Below are 21,940 nucleotides of genomic sequence, written 5' to 3'. Positions count from 1 at the left end.
TGTGTGTTTGCCAGTGTTCATTCATTCACTCGCTCATTTATTCAATGAATATTTACAGAGTATGTGGCAGCGAAGGGTGGCAGATGGAACCTGACGGGCTTCTGGAGGGGCACCAGGACATTGGAGTGAGCCCTCGTGGGCCTTGCCATATGTGTCCAGATTCTCCCCACTGTTCCACTGCAAATGTGTACTAACAAAAAGAAAAATCGTGGTACAAAACACTGAAAGAAAAAAAAATAGTAATAATAACTTTTTAAAGCACTCATTATGTGTCAGCTTCGTGAAGGGTTTAAGAGCTGGGTGTGGTGGCACACATCCAGTCCCAGCACTTGGGAAGCTGAGGCAGGAAGACTGCCATGAGTTTGAGGCCAGCCTGAGCTACATGAGTTCAAGGTCAGCCTATACTACATAGTGAGACTCAACAGAAAGAACTTAAGAGCACTCAGTTCTCCAGGCAGCACTGTGAGAAGCTTGACTGTGATCTCCCATGTTGCAGATCTGGAAACTGAGGCCCAGTAACATGGAGTCGTTCTGGGGATCACTGCAGTGCAGCCCAGACTTGGCCCAACTATTCTGACCCCTAAGGCTCGCCTTCTCCACCAGGACAGCATTGAGGACCAGCTACCTCCCCTTGGATGGCTTAGGTGAGAGCTCCCAGGGGGGCCAAGCTCTGCTTCTCAGGCTGGAGCTGCTCACGGTTCCCCCAAAGCTCTGGAGGCCCCGAAAATCAGCCCCAGAGAGAGTGAGTGGGAGACAAAGGGGGCCTTTGGGCAGAGGCCACTTCCTGCCCTGAGGCAAGGAGGGAAGCAGGCCACTGGAATTTTGGCTTCAGCTCTTTGTCCTCCCTCAGCTCATCCTCCCAGCCAGCGGCTGCTGGCTGGTCCTTTCTCTCACCCGACCATGGGCATGAGCTTGAAGTGTCGCAGACACACTTTGCTACAGGGACTGGGTTCTCCGTTCCACCAAGAACTGGAGGGTGCTTTTCTTTCTGCTTGGGTGGATTTGGAAAAAACCTAACCCAGATGGGAGCCACAGGGTGGGATGAAGGGTGACTCACCCGAGACTGTGTTACATCGCCTTGACCATCAGAGGAAGATGGGTTAGACAGCTATCACCTCACTCTAACAGGAGGAGACTGAGGCCCGGGGTGGGGAGGCGGGGCGCTTGCTCGAGGCCATGCAGGCAGGCATTCAAGGTCAGAAGGAAAGGGTCGCCCAAGCCTGCAGACTGCAGGCTGGCAATAACTGGGGTTATTACTGTAGACATTTACTAAGCCGACTCCTGCAAGCGCTTTCCTTTCATTATCTTCTTTAATCCCCTCAACAATTAATTGGTGGTTCTCATTTTTCACAGATGAGGAAACTGAGACTCAGAGAAACAAATCACCTGCACGAAGCCCCCTTAGTCACATCCCTGAGCCAGTGTTGGTCACAACGGAATTCAAGTCTGGCTGCAAAGTCTCGGGCCTCACAGGACAGGCAAGCCTGCTTCCTCCTAGGCTGGAGACAACACTGTAGGTCTACAAGCTGAGCTCAGGGCAAGTCTGGCCCCTGCCAAGCTCATGGTGCTGTTTCAGGCCTGGCACACACTTACAAGTGCTGCATTTTGGGGGCCACCACAGTGGGGCCACCTCTTAGGTGAATAGTCAGCAGCAGCCAGGTCTAGGCAGCCTCCTAAACCAGCTCCACGCGGATCCTCCACCCACCACTCTTTCACTCCTTTCTGCAATTATTCACCAAATAGCGTGGTGGTACCCTCAGATTTCTACACATCACACTTCTTTACCAATTCCTCAACCAAAGCCAGCTACATAATTTGCAGGGTACAATGCAAAGTGGAAACGCAGAGTCCTCTGTTCAAAAATTAACAGTTTCAGAGCTGGGTGTGCTGTTTGCACACAGCCAATCCCAGTCCTCAAGAGGCCGAGGCAGGAGGATCACTGTAAATTCAAGGCCAGCCTGAACTACATAGTGAGACCCTGTATCAAAAGTTTTTTGGTTTTTTTTTTAGTACCGGGGATTGAACTCTCGACCTTGCATTTATTTGCCAGGCAGGCACCCACACCACTGAGCTAAAAAATCCCCGGCCCCCAAAAGATATTTTAAAAAAAATTAACAATTGGTTGGGGATTTAGCTCAGCGGCATAAGTGCCTGCCTTGTAAGTTCGTGGTCGCGAGTTCGATCCCTGGTACTGATTAAAAAAAAAAATTAAGAATTTTGGGATGGTTTCACTAGTACATGCCTGGAAGCCCGCCTACTCTACAGGCTGACAGAGGAGGACTGCAAATTTGAGAATTCCTGGGCAACTTAGTGAGATCATCTCAAAATAATAACTAAAAAAAAAAAAAAAAAAAAAAAAAAGGGCTAGGGATGTAGCTCAGGATAGAGCAACCCTGTGTTTGATCCCCAATGCCACAATAAAAATTTTAAATACAAAAGAATTTCAGGCGCCTAGAATATAGCTCAGTAACACAGTGCTTGCCTGGCAAACAAGGTCATGAGTTCAAGTCTTGGTACCCCCCCCCCAAAAAAAAGAACAGGGGGCTGGGGATTTAGCTCAGCGGCGTAAGCACCTGCCTTGCAAGCAGACAGTCGTGAGTTCAATCCCCAGTACCGATAAAAAGGAAAAAGACAAAAAAAAAAAAAAAAAAAAGAAAGAAAGAATGAATGAATGAATTTCAGGACAACTGGAGCACAGCAGTGGTTCCTCAGGGCCCAGCTCTGCCCCATCCGCTCCCCTGAGCCTCCAGCTACCCCCACCCTCTTTCCACATCCTCAAGCATGCTCAGCTTTGCTCTACCTCAAGGCTTTGGCGAGGGTTACTCTTCCCCCGGAAGTGTCCCAGCTTCTCGTCCATCATTCAAGGCTCTGCTGAATGTCACCTGCCTTGTCCCCTAATCTAAACCAGCCGTCCACATACTGCTCCATCAAAATGCCTTATTCCCTTCAAGGGGCGGGGGGAGGCGGGGGCGCTGACCTGTGACCTTATGGGTGTCTGTGGGTTTATGGTTTAAGTCCATCTTCCCCAGCATACGTCAGCTCTGGGTGAATTTGCCTCATCTATCCAGTTCATCATCTACTGCTTGTGCACAGGTATGTTCAGTAACTCTGTAACCAGTGAATGAATGGGCACAGGTATTCTAACAACGCACACCCCCACCCCTGCAAGGCAGACTAGTGTGGGGGTGCTCCCCAGACCCGGCATCCGACACAGAGAGACCAAGAGAGGTAGACAGGTCCCAAGGCTCAAAAGAGGAGGATAGAGAAGAAGGCAAAGGTAGAGAAGAAAAAAGAAGGCTGGAGGAGGAAAAGGGGGTCCGGGAGAAGCCAACAGGAAGGAGGGGCGAGGCAGGCGAAGGGGAGAACAAGTTGAGCTTGATGATAATCCCATTTCTTTGCTTTATTAGCAAAACTAATTATTACTGTTAATACCTGGTCCCTCCCTGGCCCTTTCATCCAAGCTGGTGGGGAGGTTTGGAGATGAAACACTGGGGGGCCCTCTATGCAGTTCCTGGGCTTCACAACCACCAATTAAGCCTGGCAGCCCCTCCAATTACCCTGGGCCCTAGGGACGTGGGCCTCCTGCCTCGGTGGCTTTCCAGGTGGGAGCCAGCAGGTGGCTGCTCCCTGGCTTGGCCCTCCTCCGGGAGACACGCTGAGTAGCAGCCCTTGGGGGTGGGTCTGGCAGTTGAGACCAGAAAGAGGAACCCATGCCAGGTGGCTGCTGCTCAGGAGCCCTGCCCCCAGCTGAAATTACAGCCCCATCCCTCAGGCTGCCCCACCTGCAGGGCTCCAGGGTCTGTCAGCCTCGGGCCCTGCCAGATGGCATGGTGGAGGGGGGCCTCTCGGAAAAGAGGGGCTAACCAGACAAAGAATCAGCCCTGCGGCTCTGGCTCCTCCTCATTGCCCCGAGGTCCCCCTGGTGCTGGTCAGCATCTACTCCATCCTGGAGGCCTCTTCTCTCTAGCAGCCTGGACTGCATCACCCAGCCTGTCCCACACAGCTTCAGGGACGGCCTCACCACCTCCCGAGGTTGAGCTGCCCGCAGCGTGGGGGCTGACGCCATCTCATCTAATCCCTCGGCATTAAATATAATCTAGAGGCTCCTGGAGTGACATCAGCAGCCCTAATATTTCCAGGAAGCTCCAGCTGCTCGTCCTATCTTTTTGTTAGGATGTAACACTGACTCAAAACATCATGGGGCCTAAGCTTGACTCTAACTTTCCATCCAAGTCAGGACCTGCCCCAGCTTGGTAAATAGTTTTGTTGTCTACCATGGCTCATGTCTGAATCTGGAATCATCCTCACCCATGTCCAACTCATCTGAAAATGCTACATGCTCTGCTTCCAAAGTCTCCCTCAATTCTATTCCCAAATCTTATTTTGGTTTTTTGAGATAGAGTTTTGATATGTAGTCCAGGCTGGCCTTGAACTCGAGGTGATTCTCCTGCCTCAGTCTCCTAAGTGCATGTGTAACCACCACACCTGGTTATTATTCTCCATTTACACAGATGCCATCTTGGCCCAAGCCACTATCATCTGTCATCTACATAAACTTTCCCTCCCTATTTCTGCTCTTACCTTCTTTTATTTGGGTTGGGGGTCTCATTATGTTGTTCTGGCTAGCACTGACCTCACTACAGGGTAGGCTGGCCTCAGAGCAATAGCATCTGTCTTGCCTCATCCTTCTGGAGTGCAGAAATTAGTTTCCCCACCATTGGTGTCGTCTTTAAATGTTCGCACTGGCTTTGTTTGGAGAGCCAACAGAAGATGAGCAACAAGGTGGGTGCGGTGGGACATGCCTATAATCCTGGCACTCAAGAGGCTGAGGCAGGAGGATCGATTTGAGTTTAGAGCCAGCCTGTGCTGGCTGGACTACATTGCAAGACTGCAGAAAATCAAGAAAAAGCTTTAAAAAAAAAAAAAAAAAAAAAGCCCCTTCTCCATAAATAAAGTACTCTGAGTTTGGGGGATGTGCTAAAGCACAAAGGGAGTGTGTACAACCAAGACCCTGCTCTCACCTCAGCCCTGCCCAGGGGTGTCCTGATTGAAGACACACACACGCACACACACTCCTGACAGACACAGACAGTCACACACACACACACACACACACACACCCCACAACCGCCCGCCCGCCCGCCTTCTGGACACGGAACCACAAAGCTCCCCGCGCTCCCAGCCAGGGCTCCTCCCTCGGCAGCGCGGGCGCCGGCGCCACCCCGCGGCCGCCCGACGCCCGCAGGCACCCTGCGCCCAGCTCGCGCACGGGGCGGCTGCGGACCCCGCCCGTCCCTCCACCCCGCTTACAGCTGGGCCCCCGAGGTCAGAGGGAGCCCGAGGAGCCCGGTCCCCAACAGCCCAACATGATCCGGCCCCTCGGCGCTCTTCGGTCGCCTCCCCAGCCCAGTCCCGGCGCCGCCCGCTCCGCCCACGGCGCCCCCTTGCGGCCGCCTCCCCTCTGCGCAGGTCTCGGGAGAGCTGGGGTGGGCGGTGTAAGGTTGTGCACCTGGGTTAACCCTGGCCTGCCCGGGCCGCAGCTCCTGCCCCGCGCTGACCCTGGCTCCGGGACGGCTCCCCTTCCCACCCTGCCCTCTCCGTCGCTCGCCTACCTACCTTCCAGGGGAGCAGGCCTGCGGGCAGTTACAGCAGGGCTCCCGGCCGGCCAGCCGGCGCGGGGTCCAGCACAGGCTCTGTTCGCCCATCGTCCAGCTAGTGGGTCCACTTGCTTCTGAAGTTAAAAGTATCGGGGCTGCATGGTTCCGGTGGTGCACGCATCGCTGGCTTCCTGTGTCCTGTGGTTACTGACATGACGATGCTGCCATCGGACAGGCCCTGGCGCAGGGCCTCTAGTGAACCTCAGGCACTGGCATCATCGGAAACCCGCGTTCATTCGGGTGCTGATTTGGTCCTCGCTGCGGACTGCCCCTGAGGGCCCTGTAGGGCCCTGGGCAGTGCACCACGCCTCTCCCGTGCACCCTCCTCTCCTGTCCCCAATGCCTTCCTCTGCTCCCAGGAACTCTGGGATGTGGGCAAGCCTGGTCCTCGATGGGGTGCCGCCCCTGCCTGGCTTTTTAGTGGCTTTTCCTTGTTTCTCCCACAACCCATGAAGTGAGAGAAGGCCGAGGGAAAAGAAGAAGTCAGAGGACCCTGGATGCCTCCTCATTACTGTGCAGGCACTGTCCCCGTCCTCCCGCAGAGGCCCCCGCTTTAATTTCTCACGTGAAGTGCAGGACATCTCCCAACCCCTAGCTCTACCCTGGACTCCTGCTCACCGTCACTCCGCTGAGGTATTAATTCTTGGTCAGTTGAGTGTTCACAAAGATGATGCTTCCAATAACCCAGCCTCCAGTCCCTGGACCGTCCTGTCCTCCTGCCTGTGTTGACCACTCACTGTCCCTCACCCCCGGATGCTCCTGCTGCTTCTGCTCTCCAGCTTTAGAGCCACGTCCAGTCGTATTCATCTTTCCGTTGTGCTCATCCTCAGTTCCTCTCAGACTGTTTTGTTTGGCACCCACAGTTGAACTCAGGACCTCACATTACCAGGCAGGTGCTGTGCCACTGAGCTACATCCCCGGCCCTCAAACTGTCTATTCTTAACAATCTAGGTTAAATCCGACCCTCTGAAGTCTAACGCTGCTCCACACCTGTGTCCATGCAGCCGAGCCCGTGGACCTTTCAGCTGCCCAGGATGGAGCTGTGTCCAGCCTTGTCTTATCTCCGATCTGCAGCTCCTCTTCTGCCCTCAACCTTACAGCTAGCTGCTGCCTACTCTCTATTCAGAACTTCTTCCAAAACACCTTACATATTTAGCTGGGTGCCATGGTGCACATGTGTAATCCCAACACTCGAGACTGAGGCAGGAGCACTGCTGCGAGTTCAAGGAGCAGTCACCCCTGGCCCTGATCCCAGGTCCTTGTATATGTGGAGGAGGTGCTTGACCTCAAAGCTGCAACCCCAGCCCTGTCTCTGCTCACCAGGCCTTTGAGCACTTCTCCGTTTACACCCAGGCCGTAGGTGGTCACAGTCTCATGACTGCAAGAATTCCCAAACTTGGGGCTGGGGATTTAGCTCAGCGGCATAAGCGCCTGCCTTGCAAGCAGGCAGTCATGAGTTCGATCCCGGGTACTGATAAAAAGGAAAAAGACAAAAAAAAAAAAAAAAAAAAAAAGAATTCCCAAATTTACACCCCAGCACAGCTCCACTTCTAAATCCTAGGTTCATCTGTCCCAACAGCTTCCTGGATGCATCCACTTGGGTATACAGGTCAGCTTTCCTGTTGCTGGGCAAAATGCCTGACAACCATGACTTAAAAGAGAGGTCTGTTAGGCTTATGCGTTATGGGGTCTCAGTCCATGTTTGGGTGGCTCCAAGGCAGACACTTATGGTGGGTGAGATGCAGCAAGGCAGCCTGGTTCATGGAGGCCTGAGGAAAGAGCTCAGGAGAGAGCTGTGGCTGGCAACTTCATCCTTTCACGTGGCCCGGCCATCTGTCCCCTGGCTACTCTCTTCTTCCATATCCTACCTCTGCTCTACAGGAAAGTTAAGTTGCTCACTTTTTGCTTTGTTTCTATTAAGAAAAGGTCTCACTATGCACGATGCAGTTCAGGCTAGCCTTGAACTCACTATGCAACCCAGACTAGCCTTGAGGTCACACAGATCCTCCTGTCTCAGCCTCCCCAGTACAGGGATGACAGGTGTGCAGCAGCATGCCTCTGGGTTTTCCCTGAATTTATCGCCAGAGTCTCTTCATGCGATCACTTTCCTTTACTCTGCCCCTTGCCCCTACCCTGCTGAGTCTCCAGCAGTGAGCCCCACGGGAAGCTGAGAATGGAAATTGGATTCTGGCTGTCCTTTGCAGAAAGCCTGCGGTGCTCCCTTGGAGGCCAGAAGCTTTGCCCCATGAGCATGACCACTCATCCTCGCCTCTCCTTGCTGGGCCCTGCTGCTCAGAGCAGAGTGCAGGCCTGCTCTGCCTTTGGGCGCTGGCCTGTGCTGTGTCCCTGCCAAGCACTGAGCTTCTGGACATGCTAGTGAGGCTCCTGCCCCGCTCCTCAGGCCACTGCTGCCCAAGTTCCCGACCTCTCCTTTTAACTCTGCGGCCCCACTCCTCCCTTCGGCCCCCAAGAGTCTTTATCCTGCCTGTTTCTTTTTTCCATTGTACTGATCACCTTGGGACCTAACAAAGAGCCCATGTGTTACCCAGCACTGGGAGGCTGAGGCAGGAGGAATAACCTTGAATTCAACACCAGTCTGAACTACACAGCAAGACTTTGTGTCAAAATAAAACAAAACAAAGAAAAAGAAGCAAATCTTACTGTGTGGCCCAGGCTGGCCCTAAACTTCAGTGTTTAAGCAATCCTACCTCGGCCTCCAGAGTAGCTGGGACCATAGGCATGTGCCACCATGCACATGATGAATGACTATCATTATTTTTATTATATTTTTGCAGTGCTGGAGCTGGACCTCAAGGCCTCCCACATGTTAGAAAGTGCTGAGCCACACCTCAGCTCCTAGTGTGTTCTACTTTATTTTCCCCCTTTCCAAATGTTGTTGTTTGAGACAAAGACTCGTGTAGTTCAGGCTAGCCTTGAACTCACTATGTAGCCTAGGCTGGTCTCAAACCCATGGCAATCCTCCTGCCTCAGCCTCAGAGACCTTAGATTAAGGGCCTGTGCCACCATGCCCAGTAGCAACTGTAGTTTTTTTTTTTTTTTATTGTATTATTATTGGGTAGTTTGCTTCTAAAAAGTGGCTCTCCAACTAAATGTTACTAAATTGGGGACTGGAGATTTAGCTCAGCAGCATAAGCACCTGCCTTGCAAGCAGGCAGTCGTGAGTTCGATCCCCGATACTGATAAAAAAAAAAATGTTACTGAATTGCTTGTTTCTCCTTCTGGAATTGGATTCCAGGTTCTTTTGTTTTGTTTTTTGTCTGTTTGAGACAGGGTCTCACTATGCAGTTCAGGCTGGCCTTAGCTCACTTTGTAGCCCAGGCAGGTTAAATTCGAAAGGATCCTCCTGCCTCAGCCTCCGAAGTGCTGGGATTACAGGTGTGAGCCACCACGCCCGGCTGGATTCCAGGTTCTTGTAATCTCGATCAAAGAACTGAATGAAATGAGCAAAAAGCAGTGGTAAAGTTTGTCTGAGAAAGTAAAAAGTGAAGAGTGGAGAGAAATTTACTCTGCAGAGCAGAGTAGAGGAAAAAAGAGGGGAGAGCCATGATACAGCACATGCTGCACCCGGGAACTGCAGCCTGGGTGACTGGAAAGCTACGCAGCACGTCTCCTGGCTGCCTTTCTTCTACCCAAATCTTGAGGACACCTGGGGAACTGCTGCATCTCATGTCTCGGGCTGAGGTTAAGTCTTGGTCATCCTACTTTTTTTTGTACCAGGAATTGAACTCAGGACCTCATGCTTGCCAGGCAGGTGCTGTGCCACTGAGCTATATCCCCGGCCCTTGGCTGTCTCATTGGGTTTTTCCCCACAACCTCCCCTCCAGCATTTATTATTATTATTTGAGACAGGGTCTTGCTTTATAGTTCAGGCTGGCCTCAAACTCATGTCAGCCTCCTAAGTGCTGATCTCACAGGTATGTGCAACCATGCCCAGCATTTTTTATTTTTCTTTTTTGAGACAGAGTTTTGCTATGGCTGAAGTGATCTTGCTATGGCCCAGGCTGGCCTTAAACTCACAGCAATCTTCCTGCCTCAGCCTTTCAAATACTGGGATCACAGGCAGGTACCAACATGCCGGGGGCTTTCTGTATTCTCAACGATTGTCTTAGTAAGTTTTCTTGTTGCTGAGATAAAATTCTCAACACACACGAAGTTAAAGGAGAAAAGGTATTTTACGCCACAGTTTGTAGAGTTTCAGTCTATAACTGGTTGGCTCAATGCAGGGTGGCACTGCAGACAAGCATGGCAGATGAGGAACAGTTCATGGCAGCAGAAGATAGCAAAAGCACCAAGAGCAAAAGGGAGGAGCAGTGAGAGGAGACTCTTTCTGTCTCTTCTATTGTACGCAGGCTACATCTATCCTAGGGTGGGTGCAGCACTCCATAATCTCAGCCCTAGATAATGAATTAATCACAAACTCTAGATTCAGTCACCTCTGAAAAGTACCTCCGAATAACTGCATGAGGCTTTGGGGGGATACCCAGACACAAACCATAACAAGCAGCAAGCAAACAATAGTCCTCTTACCGTCCCTTATATTCCATCCAGGATTTCTGCCATTAGAGCAGGTAACACTCACACCCAGGGTGAGGCAGCCTTAATCCTACCCAGAACTATGCCAAAGCAATCAGTGGACCCATTCAGTAATCACACACCCTGATCGCAGCATCACACATTCCAGATCCAGGCAGCTCCCAAAAGATATACCTATGACGCCATGACGTTTAGGGGGACACAAGCCATAACAGTGATAGCCATTCAGAGTGGGATGACATGGAATCGTAACATAGTTTTGATTTGCATTTCCCTTGTGAGTGGATTTTATATTCAAACTAATAAAATTTATGCTTTTTTCTTTTTTTTGTAAAGGGAATCAAACTCACAACCTTGCGCTCGCTAGGCAAATGCTGTACCACTGAGCTGTATCCCTGGCCCCAAACTAATAAAATTTAAAGTTGTTTATCCAGGCATGGTGGCACACATCTGTAATCCTGGCAATGTGAGAAGCTGAGGCAGGAAAACTGCAAATTCAAGTCCAGCCTGGACAATTTAGCAAGCCCCTGCCTGGCACGGTGGTGCATGCCTGTAATTCCCACACATGGGAGGCAGAGGCAGTTTGAGGGCAGCCTGGGCTACATAATGAGGTCAAAGCCAGTCTGACCACGGTGAGACCCTGTTTCAAAGACCAAAAAAAATGGGCCGGAGATATAGCTCAGTGGCATAAGCACCTTCCTGGCAAGTGCAAGGTCCTGAGTTCAATTCCTGGTACCAAAAATAAAAAATTTAGCAAGACCCTTTCTCAAAAAAAAAAAAAAAGAAAAAAAAAAAAAAAAAAAAAAAAAGAAAGGGCTGGTGGATACAGCATAGAGGCTCTTTTCCCATCCTCGTTTTGGTTTGGAAAATTTATATTTGTAATTCCATGGAAATGTTACTGGAAACCTGGCAAATTAATTCCAATCTACCACCTCCAGTGCAATCCATGTAAGAATAAAGACACTAAGACTTATTTACAGGGCAGCTATGGGGTCTTGTGTCTGGTCCAGATAAGGGTGCACAGAACAAAGACCATGACCCAGAGCCTAACCCAAATTTTATTAGTTCATGAAGATGGGCGTGGCTAAGGATAAGTGACCATGAGAATGGCGGGAAATACATGAGCATAGTGAGCTGGACTAGCCAGGAGGCCAAACAGCACCTCTGCAATATGCAGAGAAGGATATGCAGACCAATCTGCATAACACAATTAAGGCAGCATTTAACATTTAACATTTAGGGGGCAAGTGCTTCAGTTCTGATGGGCAAACTTTTTCTGCCCTGGGAAGTCAGAGCCTCTTCTGTTGAGGTTCGAACCTAGCTGACAGCCCCAGAGCTGATCCATTTAGGGGGAGACACTGGAGCAAGAAGACAGTTCACTGTCGGCTGGATTGAAAGATTACATTACACATCAGCACCTCAGCTAGCCCTGTTTACATTGCTTAGAGCCAACTGAAGGGAAAGGAAATAGCTTAGCCAGCTCTGTGCATATCAGTACATGGAGAGAAGGCCAGGTTTAGCTAAAGTAGTGGTAACTGCTCTTTATTTAAGGAAAGCCATCCAGTGGTCCTCTACAGTGTTGTTTAGTGCAAAGGTTAGTACCTCAGCAAAAAAATAAAACTAATTTTAAAAATTCTGAGGCTTTCTACCAGTTATTATGAGATGTCCATAACAGTGTTGGCTTTAAAAAGCTCTAAAAAGCCAGGTGTGGTGGCTCTACCCAGTTCTTGGGAGGCAGAAACAAAAAGACTGCCATGATTTTGAGGCAGCCTGGATTACATAATGAGTTCAGAACAGTCAGAACTACAGAGTTTGTGCCTCCAAAAATTTTTTTTTCTGTAAACATAATCATAGAGGCAAAGAAAGTTGTTTTGGAAATAATGCTCCTATGTCATTTTTAAGTTTTTTTTTTTTTTTTATCGGTACTGGGAATCGAACTCACGACCACCTGCTTGCAAGGCAGGTACTTATGCAGCTGAGCTAAATCCCCAGCCCAGATGCTCCTATGTCATATGGTGATACTCTAGAAAGAAGAATTTGAAGGTGATTTTTACTTTTATTACATACCTTTGTGTTGTAGGAGTTGTATATAAGAAGCATGGTTATATTTTTTAACTATTGATACAAACCATTATATTGTTAGTGTCTTTCCTTGGAAAACCAGCCAGGGACAGCAGCACACACCTGTAATCCCAGCACTCTGGCACGATGAAGGAGGGGCATCACAAGTTCAAACTTGGTCTGGGCAATTTAACAATGCCTTTAAATAATAAATGAAAAAGCCTGGCAATATAGCTTAATGCAAAGCCCTGGGATCCATCCCAGGCACAAAAAAGTAAAACACAAAAAACCTTTTCACACATGTACATGGGTGACACTGGGAATGACAAATATCAAGTGGTTGGCAGTGTTGTGATTGCTACTTTTGTTTCTTGATTGACATTCTTATACTTCTGCTTTTATGGGTGTTCTGAAGTTGCTTTCCTAAAGGGAAAAAGGGTAATACATTTTCTGTTTTTCATTTTGTGTTTGTAGTCCTGAGAACTGAATTTAGGATTCTGTAGCTGGATGTGCAGGCGCACACCTGTAATCTCAGAACTCAGCAGGCTGACGCAGGAGGACTGCTGTGAGTTAAAGACCAGCCTGGGCTACATGATGAGTTCAAAGCTAGACATGCACATGGCAAGACCCTGTCTCAAAAAAGCAAAAATGAAATTAAAAGAATTTAGGGCTTTGCACTGAGCTGCATTTCCAGCCTCTTTTAGAGATAGTATCTCACTAACTCATCCAGACTGGGTTGGAATTTATGACCCTTTGTCTCCCAGGTGTTGGAATTACAGAAGTGCACCATTATGCCCAGATTTTTGAAAAGAAAAATTGCATTAAGCAGATGTCTGTCAGAGTTTTATCACTTCTAGGACACAAAACAAGTATGCTGGCACATACCTGTAATTTCAGCACTGGGGAGGCTGAGGCAGGAGGAAGCCTTGAGGTCAGCCTGAACTGCATAGAGAGATTGTCTCAGAAAAAAAATCCTAAGACACAAGAGCTATTTATTAAAATGCTATTATTTACTTACTTTTTTTATGTATTGGGGATTAAATCCAGGGCTTGCTACATGCTAGGCAAGCACTCTACAACTGAGCAACACTCCCAGCTCTTTTTATTTTATATTTTGATACAATGGGCTCCAGTGTATTTTTGTTTTGTTTTGTGAGGGTTGGTTTTTTGTTGTTGTTGTTGTTTTTTCTTGTCTGTTTTTTGAGATTGGGATCTTGCCATGTAATTCAAGGTGGCCTTGAAATCACTGTGTTGCCCAGGTTGGCTTTAAACTCATGGTAATCCTCCTGCCTCAGCCTCCCAAGTGTTAGGATTACAGGCATGCAGCGCCATGCCTGGCTCTTTTCCTCAGTTTGGAATCCTCCTTTTTCACCATCCTGAGCAGCTGAGATTACAGGCATGCAGCACCACACCCAGCTTGCTAAAACTTTTTCATATATACAATATGTACATTGAATTATACAGGATATAAATACAATATGTATAATTTTTTTTGAGTCAGGGTTTTGTTATGTAGGTCTGGCTGGGCTTGAACTCACTATGGCAGTTGGCCTCCAACTTGCCACAGTATTCTTGTCTCAGTCTTCCTAGTGCTGGGATTACACAGGCACATACCATCACATCCAGCCATATACTTCATATATGCCTGTGTGTATGTGTGTGTGCGCACCTGTGCACACAGATATGTGTATTTTATCTATTTGCCAAGATCTGCTAGTCCTTCCTCATATATCCAGCTACATATTTGATTAACATTCCTTATCTGTAAAGGGAAATAAAACCCGTACTTGTATGATAATTCTGTGAAATGAAACAATGTATATAAGTTATTTAGCGGAGGCTAGCATCAAAGTATTGAATAATTTCTCACCTTGTTCTGTTATTCCCCTCCGCGCCACACGGAGCGCTAACGCTTCCAGGCAGCCAAGCCCAGAGTCAGGATAGCGGAAGTTGGTCTAGCCGCGGCCACCGTCCTCTCCTAACGCAGTCTCGCCTCACTCCGCCGAGTGTCGGCTTCCTACGATCGCGTAGATAAATTCGCCCCTGCGGCACACAGGTCTTTCCCTCTTTTCGCTCTCTGTTAAGTAGGCTATGTTTGCTGAGAGCGAGACTAAATCTCTTGGCAATAATCGAGGTGTCTTCCAGGTACACGCCTCACCCTTTGACCTCAGAAGTACACTTCCGGGACAGGAAGTGACCCGACGCCCCGCCCTCCCCCGCCCTCTCTTTCCGGTAGTGGAGTCTGGAGACGGCCTGCAGGTAAGAGGCCCGGCGGCGGACAATCTTGCGGCATCCTTTGGCTGGAGGACCTGGCGGGGCTGAGGACGCGGGACTGGAGTCTTTCTGGCTGAGCTAAATTCTGGGCGAGAGTCGCGCGGCCGGCTGACCAGATTACGGTCCGTTCTGGATGAGTTTTCTCTTGGTCTCCAAAGGCGCCGTCTGGTTTCGGGCGGAAGTATATGAAGTGGGGTGAAACAGATCCAGGCCTTAAGGCTTCGTTTAGGAGGCTGCACGGCGTGGTTTGTAAGAGGAAGGCCTCTGGTCTCAACCTCAGTCCTGCCAGCTTCTTCCTGGGCGATCGCAGGCTTGCATCTTTTTTGAAGTTTGTCTCTTAAGGAAGACAGAAATAAGAATTTTCTTGTGGGGTTGCAGTGTGGACACATGGAAGGATTCAGGAACACCTGGTCCTGTAGGTGCTCCAGAGTCAGGGTGATCCTTGTTGCTGGCTGGGGGCACATAGCATGTTCTGCGCGCGCGCGGCCGGCTTCTTGGGCCAGAAACTGATGGTGGGGGCTGCATAGAAGTGTGTGCTGGTTTCGCTGTGTACTCGCGGAAACATTCCCTAATCACTTCCAGGGTGTTAGGCAAAAAAACACGAGTAGCCGCCTTGGCAGAACTTGCCTGTTGGTACCTTCCTAGGCTATTCCAGACAGAACCCAGGGCTTCTGTGGAGCCTTCATTGCAGTGCTTGACTCCCTCGGTCATGTTCGTTAGACTGGTTTGATGTGAGGACCCCCAAACCTGCACTGACAGTGTTTACTGTGGTCAGACACCGGCATGTGAGGAAGGCACAGGGAGCTCCAGGAGTCACAGTCCGCACGAGGGGAGGAGAGGCATCTTGATGTGGAGTAGAGTGCTGTGCTGGTGTGGTTTGTCTGTAATGTGGTCCTGGGCACGCCCTTCTAACTTTCTCTGCCCCATCTTTAGGAATAACCTAATTTCACTTGAATCATTCCTCTGAAATCATGAGGAGCCGGGCATGGCTTGGTAGCACATGCCAGTCATCCCAGCACTTGGGAGGCTGAGGCAGGGGAATCACCGAGTTCGAGGCCAGCCTGAACTGCATAGTAAAACCTTGTCTCAAGAAAAAGAAAGAGCTTGGATGTTCAGAGGGACCGGGGCTCTAGACTGGAGACAGCCTTCCTGGTCTCCCGGTTTTCACTGTCCCCTGGCCAATGTGTTTTTTTCCTAGGTCAAGACAGTATGATGGTACTTTATATTTATAGGCTGTAGCAGGGTATTGAGTCTTCCAAATGGATCTTGTCCATCAGACATTCTGGAAGACACGATTTAGTGCATAAACTGAAGGGTTTGGTTCCAAACAGTAGTGGGAAGGTGTCAGATGAATTGCTGGAGGGCCGGAAGAACATTTAGATTGACTTGGGAGGAATCTGGTGAAGCAAGGACTTGGGAGGGCTGTGTTGGCAGGGGACTCTTGAAATCTAAACTGAAAAGTGTGTGTAGAATTGAAGCAGTGAGATTTTACCCCCTGAGTGAAGGATCTTCAGACTACCATTCATGGGTAGGTGTTGACCCTGACCTTAGTTTGTGAAATACAGTCTTCAGAGTTTCTTTGAACCTAAACTGTAAATGGGACTGGGGTCAGGCATGGTGACACATGCTTGTAATCCCAGCACTGAGGCTGAGGCAAGAGGATCTCTGAGTTGAAGGCCAACCTGAATTGCATAGTAAACTCTGTCTCAAAAAGAGGTTGGAGGAATCTGGGACTAGGAGATCTAGTTCTGTTTTACAGTACACTATTCACGTATTATCAATTTGATCTTCACACAGTTTAGCTGGTAGATATACTCTTCTCATTTCTTTTTTTTTTTTTTTTTTTTGGCTTTTTCGTTTTTATCGGTACCGGGGATCGAACTCACGACTGCCTGCTTCCAAGGCAGGTGCTTATGCCGCTGAGCTAAACCTCCAGCTAGGAGATCTAGTTCTTCTAATGTTAGAAGTAATTTGTGTGGTCTAAGAACTCTTTACCTGGCTTTGATCTCAGCTCTGCAATTCACTCGCTGTGAAACACTGGACAAACCCAACAAAAATTTCCTGGGTTATGTGTCAGAAACAGTAAAGGTCAGAAGAAAGAACTTTTCATTTTGTAGTGCTGGAGGTTGAACCCAAGGACCTTGGCAGTGAGCTATGTTCCAAGCTCCTTTATTGAGAAAAAGTCTCACTGTGAACTTCAGGCTGGCCTTGAACCCACTATGTAACTCAGCCCATCTTCAAACTTGTGGCCATCCTCATACCTCGGCCTCCCGTGGTGCTGGGATTACAGGTATGTACCACCATGCCTGGCAAGAGAAAAAATTGATTTGCCCACTTTTGCAAAACTACCACTTGTGTTCTGGTCTCCAGAGACCTAAGCCAGTGGATCATCTGTTACTTTGCAGGTCCACTGGGTGAAATCGGGGTGCTTATGATCTGTTGTTAGAACCTTCTCCTAAAGGTGCAGTAAGCTATGCTTTTTCATTGTTGCTAGTGGTTTGGTTTTAGCCAGCAGCTGGCAACCCCAAGTGCAAGGAGAGGTGGGTTGTAGTGGGACAGATGAGTGTGGGTGTGGAGAAGGGTAGGGGCACCGAGGAGCAAAGCGCTTTATTTTTTTGTTTATGGTATTGGGGAATGAATCCAGGGCCTCTGAGCTGAACCACATCTTCACAGATTTTTTGTTTTGGTGATGGTGGTGATGGTTTGAGGTAGGAGCTGGCTGTGTAGCTCAAGGTGGCCTCACTTGGCGATCCTCCTGCAGGAAGTTTGGCTAAGTTGCCAGGGCTAGGTTCAAACTCATGATCACTTCTCAGCCTCCAGAGTGGTAGGATTTCAAGCCTGTCCACACCTGCTTAAAACAGGGCCTCTAGTAGCCAAGGAAGGAAGGTTCTAAAAAACTTCTGTCTCTTGTTAACATTGACATTCTCGTCCTTTTGTTCAGAAATGGCGCCTCGCAAGGGGAAGGAAAAGAAGGAAGAGCAGGTCATCAGCCTCGGGCCTCAGGTGGCTGAAGGAGAGAATGTATTTGGTGTCTGTCACATCTTTGCATCCTTCAATGATACTTTTGTCCATGTCACTGATCTGTCTGGCAAGTGAGTAAACGGGTGGGTGGGCATAAAACTCAGCTGGCAGAGGCTGAAGGAAGCAGAGACCTGGGGCCCTGGTTGAGCAGTTAAGGGTTCTAAGTAAACAGTATTTTGTCCAGGGAAAGAGTATCATTTCATCACAAAGGCTAACTTCCCAGGTAGTGTCTGTGTAGCCTCACAGGGTGATCATCACTGAGTCCTTGATGCCTGTACTGTGGCTGCAGTGCTGGACTGGAAGTCAGTCCCAAGTGTAGGTTCTGACTGCTGTCAGCAAGGTTTTGTGACTTGTGTGACAGCTGCGTTTTTGATGCATGTAAACTGATCTTCCCAGCATATACCTTGTAGAGTAATTGTGAAGCTTAAGTAATAGCGCTAACAGGATACTGAGCCCTTGAAAGCAGTGTTCACAGCTGTCTTGTCCAGGATCAGAGTATGTGCTCAAGTTGACCATTCCCGTCTCATGTGTGTGCCATGGCACTCAGTGAATCCTTTAGGGGAGTGAAGACGGCTGTGCTTTTGTCCCCAGGGAAACCATCTGTCGAGTGACTGGCGGGATGAAGGTGAAGGCTGATCGAGATGAATCCTCCCCGTATGCTGCCATGTTGGCTGCCCAGGATGTGGCCCAGAGGTGCAAGGAGTTGGGCATCACCGCCCTGCATATCAAGCTCCGGGCCACAGGCGGAAACAGGTACAGAAGGCTGGGGCTGGGCAGTGGTAAAAAGCTGATCTTGGGTGCCAGAGCACTGCACTTTGAGTCTTGATTTCAAGAGATTTTAGATATATAAAGTAAAATAGTTTGAAATACTTCATTCCTGCACATGTTGTCCTGATACAGTGTTCAGTATGGAAGAAGAATGATGGGAAAAGGCAGTTACGGCCTCTGCCCTCCTGGTGCGTTCCCGGGCTGGCAGGGAGTCACACTTAACATAAAGCATCAACTTTCTCTTCTTCATAGCTGATGAAAATAGGACTTGCAGTAAATGCTAGGATGTAAAAGTATGGATTTGGTGATACAGTTTAATTTAAACTTAGGGCTGGGCTGTAGCTCCGTGACAGTGCTTAGCATGCACAAAGCTCCTGGCTCGATCACCAGTGGTACAGAAAAGCAGAGTCCCAAAGGATCCTGTGAAGGAGCATGTACAGGGCATATCCCAGCTAGGGACAGCTGCCAAGAGCATTTTTTGAGATGAGAATGCACCTGAGGGAAAGAGTGCCATGAGATGATTCAGGGAGCCTTACTGTATGTAGAACAGGGCAAGAACCTGGGTGTTAGTTTGGGCACAAAAACTAGAGGTGACTGCTGAGTGGGAAGCAGACCAGATGGAGTTGGTGGCATCTCGAATGTAGCAGCTGGAATGACACCTGGTCACAGCATGTGCTGGGGAGGGAAAGGTAGAGCCAGGCTGCAGACAGAATGGGCAGACTGGTCCGCACGCCAGGTGTGACCTGCAGCTTGTTTTTGTACAGTTTGGGCTGAGAGTAGTTTTTGGATTTTGAAAGAGATCTTTGTTGCCTTTTGCAGGGAATAAGCCACAGAAGACATAGTAATTCACAAGCCTAAGATATTTACTGTCTAGTATATCACAGAAAGTTTGCAGATTTTTGAACTAAGGGAATGTGGCTCTTAGAAGGAATTCCCATTGACGTGGCTAATTAATCCTTCATTACTAGGACTAAGACCCCTGGACCTGGTGCACAGTCAGCCCTCAGAGCCCTTGCTCGCTCGGGAATGAAGATCGGGAGGATTGGTGAGTACCCACCTAGCTTAGGTATCACCTTGATTGGCAGATTTGGAAGGGTTGGCCCCAAAACCATGTGCCTGTGGATAAAGCATAAACAACCTGCTCTAGTCACTGTTGGCAGTAGGTTCAGTAAAGGCACTCTGAGACTTAAAATCTCTCCCCAAATATCTCCATCCCTCCTGATACTTCTCAGGGTCATTGTTAGTGGTACCTGTAGGTCATCTTCACAGTAGGCCACTTTGCAGCATTAGTCTCTGCCCACTAGATAAAAAGACACACCACTCTGGGACAAGCAGAAGTGAAGGACTGAGCAGTGCCTCCTGACATGTGGAGACTGGGTCCCTTCCTGCTCTCAGGCAGGCCTTGGCTCTTCGCTGTTGTTTCTGTGCAGTTAGAAGCAAGATGTACTGGCTCTCGGTCTGAAGTCTTAGCATGTCCTGATCCGAAGATGTTTCTGACCACTGTAACCCTCCCCTCACCTGTTGGTAGGGTTTTCCAGTGCAGTCAGTGGTGTTCCCCTGCCTCTGAAGTGCCATGCGCTCTCAAGCCTGTTTACTCTTCTGGGGAGGCAGTGGAGACTGGGACATTTTGATGCACTAGCTCTAGGCAGTGATGTTTTCTCTTCTTCCTCACAGAGGATGTCACTCCCATCCCCTCCGACAGCACCCGCAGGAAGGGAGGGCGCCGCGGTCGCCGTCTGTGAACGAGACTCAAGTTGCTTCTGTTAATAAATGGCTTTTGTGTGAGCTACTTCGGCACTAGTTTTTCTTGGGGTTGGGCTCTCAGGGGTAGCCATGAAGGAGGCAGGGCAGACAGCAGCAGAGTGCTGCTTTTTAGAGGTGGGGAGGGCCTGCTGCCCGGCACCTTTGGTGAGGTGGCCCACCCAGCTCTGCAGGTGGCTCCCAGGAGGATGAGCCCGAGGTAGGGTGAGATGGTAATGCCTCCATGATCCAAAACAGCAAAGCCTGAGCGGTCTTGTCTGAAAATGGAGACGGCTCTAAAACTGGGCTTGTTGGTTCTTAAGGAGCCAAAGCGGAGTGGGAACTGTCATCGTGGCGAAGCCCGAGCAGAAGAGGAACCTTCCAGACCTGAGCCGAATATAAGCACGCGTGGGTGTCTCCCCCCACACCTTCTGTGCGAAATGGGCAGCTCGCTTGTTGCAGCTTGCTTGTCTTCCCTTGGCAGATATCTTGAGGTGGTTCCACATCGGAACATAAAGTACATAAGATTCAGTCACCCCACAAATCCACACCAGGTCCTATTTTCATCAGCCATGAAGAAGAGAAAGTTACTGCCTTCCGGAAGCTTGCACCCGGATCCAAGAATGGGCACCAGATGGTACCGATGCTGCACAAGGGTTGCTGCAGTACCCTGTGGTTAGAGGCTGGGGTGGGGTGGGGTGGGGTGGGCCGAGCCTGGGGGCGGGGGGGACAGGGTGGAGAGAATACAAGGTGACGGTGGGTTCTTCAGGAAAGAAATCAAGAGGCAAAGCCCTCGTTTGGCTTTTTTGTATAGAGAATTGAGTTCAGGTACTTTGTATTGAGTAAGCTACGTTCTCAGCCCTTTCAGGTTTTGTTTTAAGTTTTGGGACACAGTATTAGGGCTCGGAGAGCTTCCTACCTCCCTAAGGTCTTTAAGGTGACAGGTGTGTGCCTTCCAGCCTGGCTGGGGCAACAGTGCTTTGGGTTGCTGCTAGGATAGACCTGTAGTAACATGTGCACACTCTGTTCCGGGCCGTGAATAAGCAAAAGCTCTGAGGGAGGAGTGGGGTACTGTATTGGTGCAGTCCGGGTTATGTACCTCCCTTGTTTCAATCACCCATTGAATGTTTTGTGTTTTTTGTTTGTTTGTTTGTTTTGGTGCTAGGGGTTGAACTTGAGACCTCACACTTGCCAGGCAGGTGCTTACACCACTGAGCTAAATCCCTGGCCCTTGTTTTGGTTTTTTTGATACAGTGTCTTGCCGTGTAGTTCGGGCTGGCCAGTATCTGCCTCAGCCTCCGGCGTGCTAGGATTACAGGTACGAACCACCGTGCTTAACTCACCTGTTGAAGGTTAGCCTGACAGAAAAGGTGCCATCCCTGTAATGTAGCTAAGAAAACCCGTGTGGAGAGCTGCACCTTTGATTTTTATTTAATGGAAATTACTTGCTAAGGTGGGAGCATATACTTTTTGAATTGTAGCTTTATTTACATGCTGTGCAATTCAGTGGTTTCGAGACCTTTTACAGCTGCTGAAACAACCCCTGTGGTGGTCACTTGTTTCTGATGCATGCCTGTAATGCCAGCACTCTGCAGGCTGAGGCAGGAAGCTAGCCTGTGCCACATAGTGAGATACTGTCTCAGAACAAATTGTGAATTTTAATAAGAGAGTAAAGAGTGACAAGTTTTTGTTACAGTTCTGAGCGGTCCTCACAGGGGCACGGTGGGCTGCTGGACTTGGTGACTCACTGCAAAGGGTAGCGTCTGGGAGAGGGAAAACAGTTACCACCCTGAACAACCTGCCATGCTTCCCTGGCCAAGTAAGGCTCACAGCACTTGAGCTCACGCCAGTGGCAGCCTCTGGCT

At 49.4% G+C, this 21,940-nt stretch overlaps 1 protein-coding gene across 2 annotated transcripts; it reads left to right on the top strand.

The window, feature by feature from the left end:
* Positions 1-14,400: 14,400 nt before the first annotated feature.
* Positions 14,401-20,124, top strand: Rps14 (ribosomal protein S14). 2 transcript variants are annotated; one of them, XM_003477354.5, is made up of 5 exons: positions 14,401-14,531; positions 17,488-17,638; positions 18,159-18,320; positions 19,304-19,380; positions 20,010-20,124. In XM_003477354.5, the coding sequence occupies exons 2-5, from the start codon at positions 17,490-17,492 to the stop codon at positions 20,075-20,077; spliced, it is 456 nt and encodes a 151-aa protein (XP_003477402.1). In that variant the 5' UTR covers positions 14,401-14,531; positions 17,488-17,489; the 3' UTR covers positions 20,078-20,124. The 2 variants fall into 2 exon arrangements, with proteins under 2 accessions (XP_003477402.1, XP_012996447.1); XM_013140993.3 differs by having other exon boundaries at positions 14,490-14,668.
* Positions 20,125-21,940: the final 1,816 nt, after the last annotated feature.

The sequence above is a fragment of the Cavia porcellus genome, unplaced genomic scaffold (assembly GCF_034190915.1).
Source record: "Cavia porcellus strain 051 isolate PalLab524CR breed Dunkin Hartley unplaced genomic scaffold, mCavPor4.1 scaffold_21, whole genome shotgun sequence".
In the NCBI taxonomy this organism is placed as follows: Eukaryota; Metazoa; Chordata; class Mammalia; order Rodentia; family Caviidae; genus Cavia; species Cavia porcellus.
This window is presented reverse-complemented; position numbering and strand designations above follow the sequence as displayed.

Bases quoted from the DNA above. Each gene is read 5' to 3' on its own strand.
- Rps14 (XM_003477354.5), top strand. From the start codon at position 17,490: ATGGCGCCTCGCAAGGGGAAGGAAAAGAAGGAAGAGCAGGTCATCAGC. The intron at 17,639-18,158 runs GTGAGTAAACGG...TTTTGTCCCCAG, and splicing joins GTCACTGATCTGTCTGGCAA to GGAAACCATCTGTCGAGTGA. The intron at 18,321-19,303 runs GTACAGAAGGCT...CTTCATTACTAG, and splicing joins CGGGCCACAGGCGGAAACAG to GACTAAGACCCCTGGACCTG.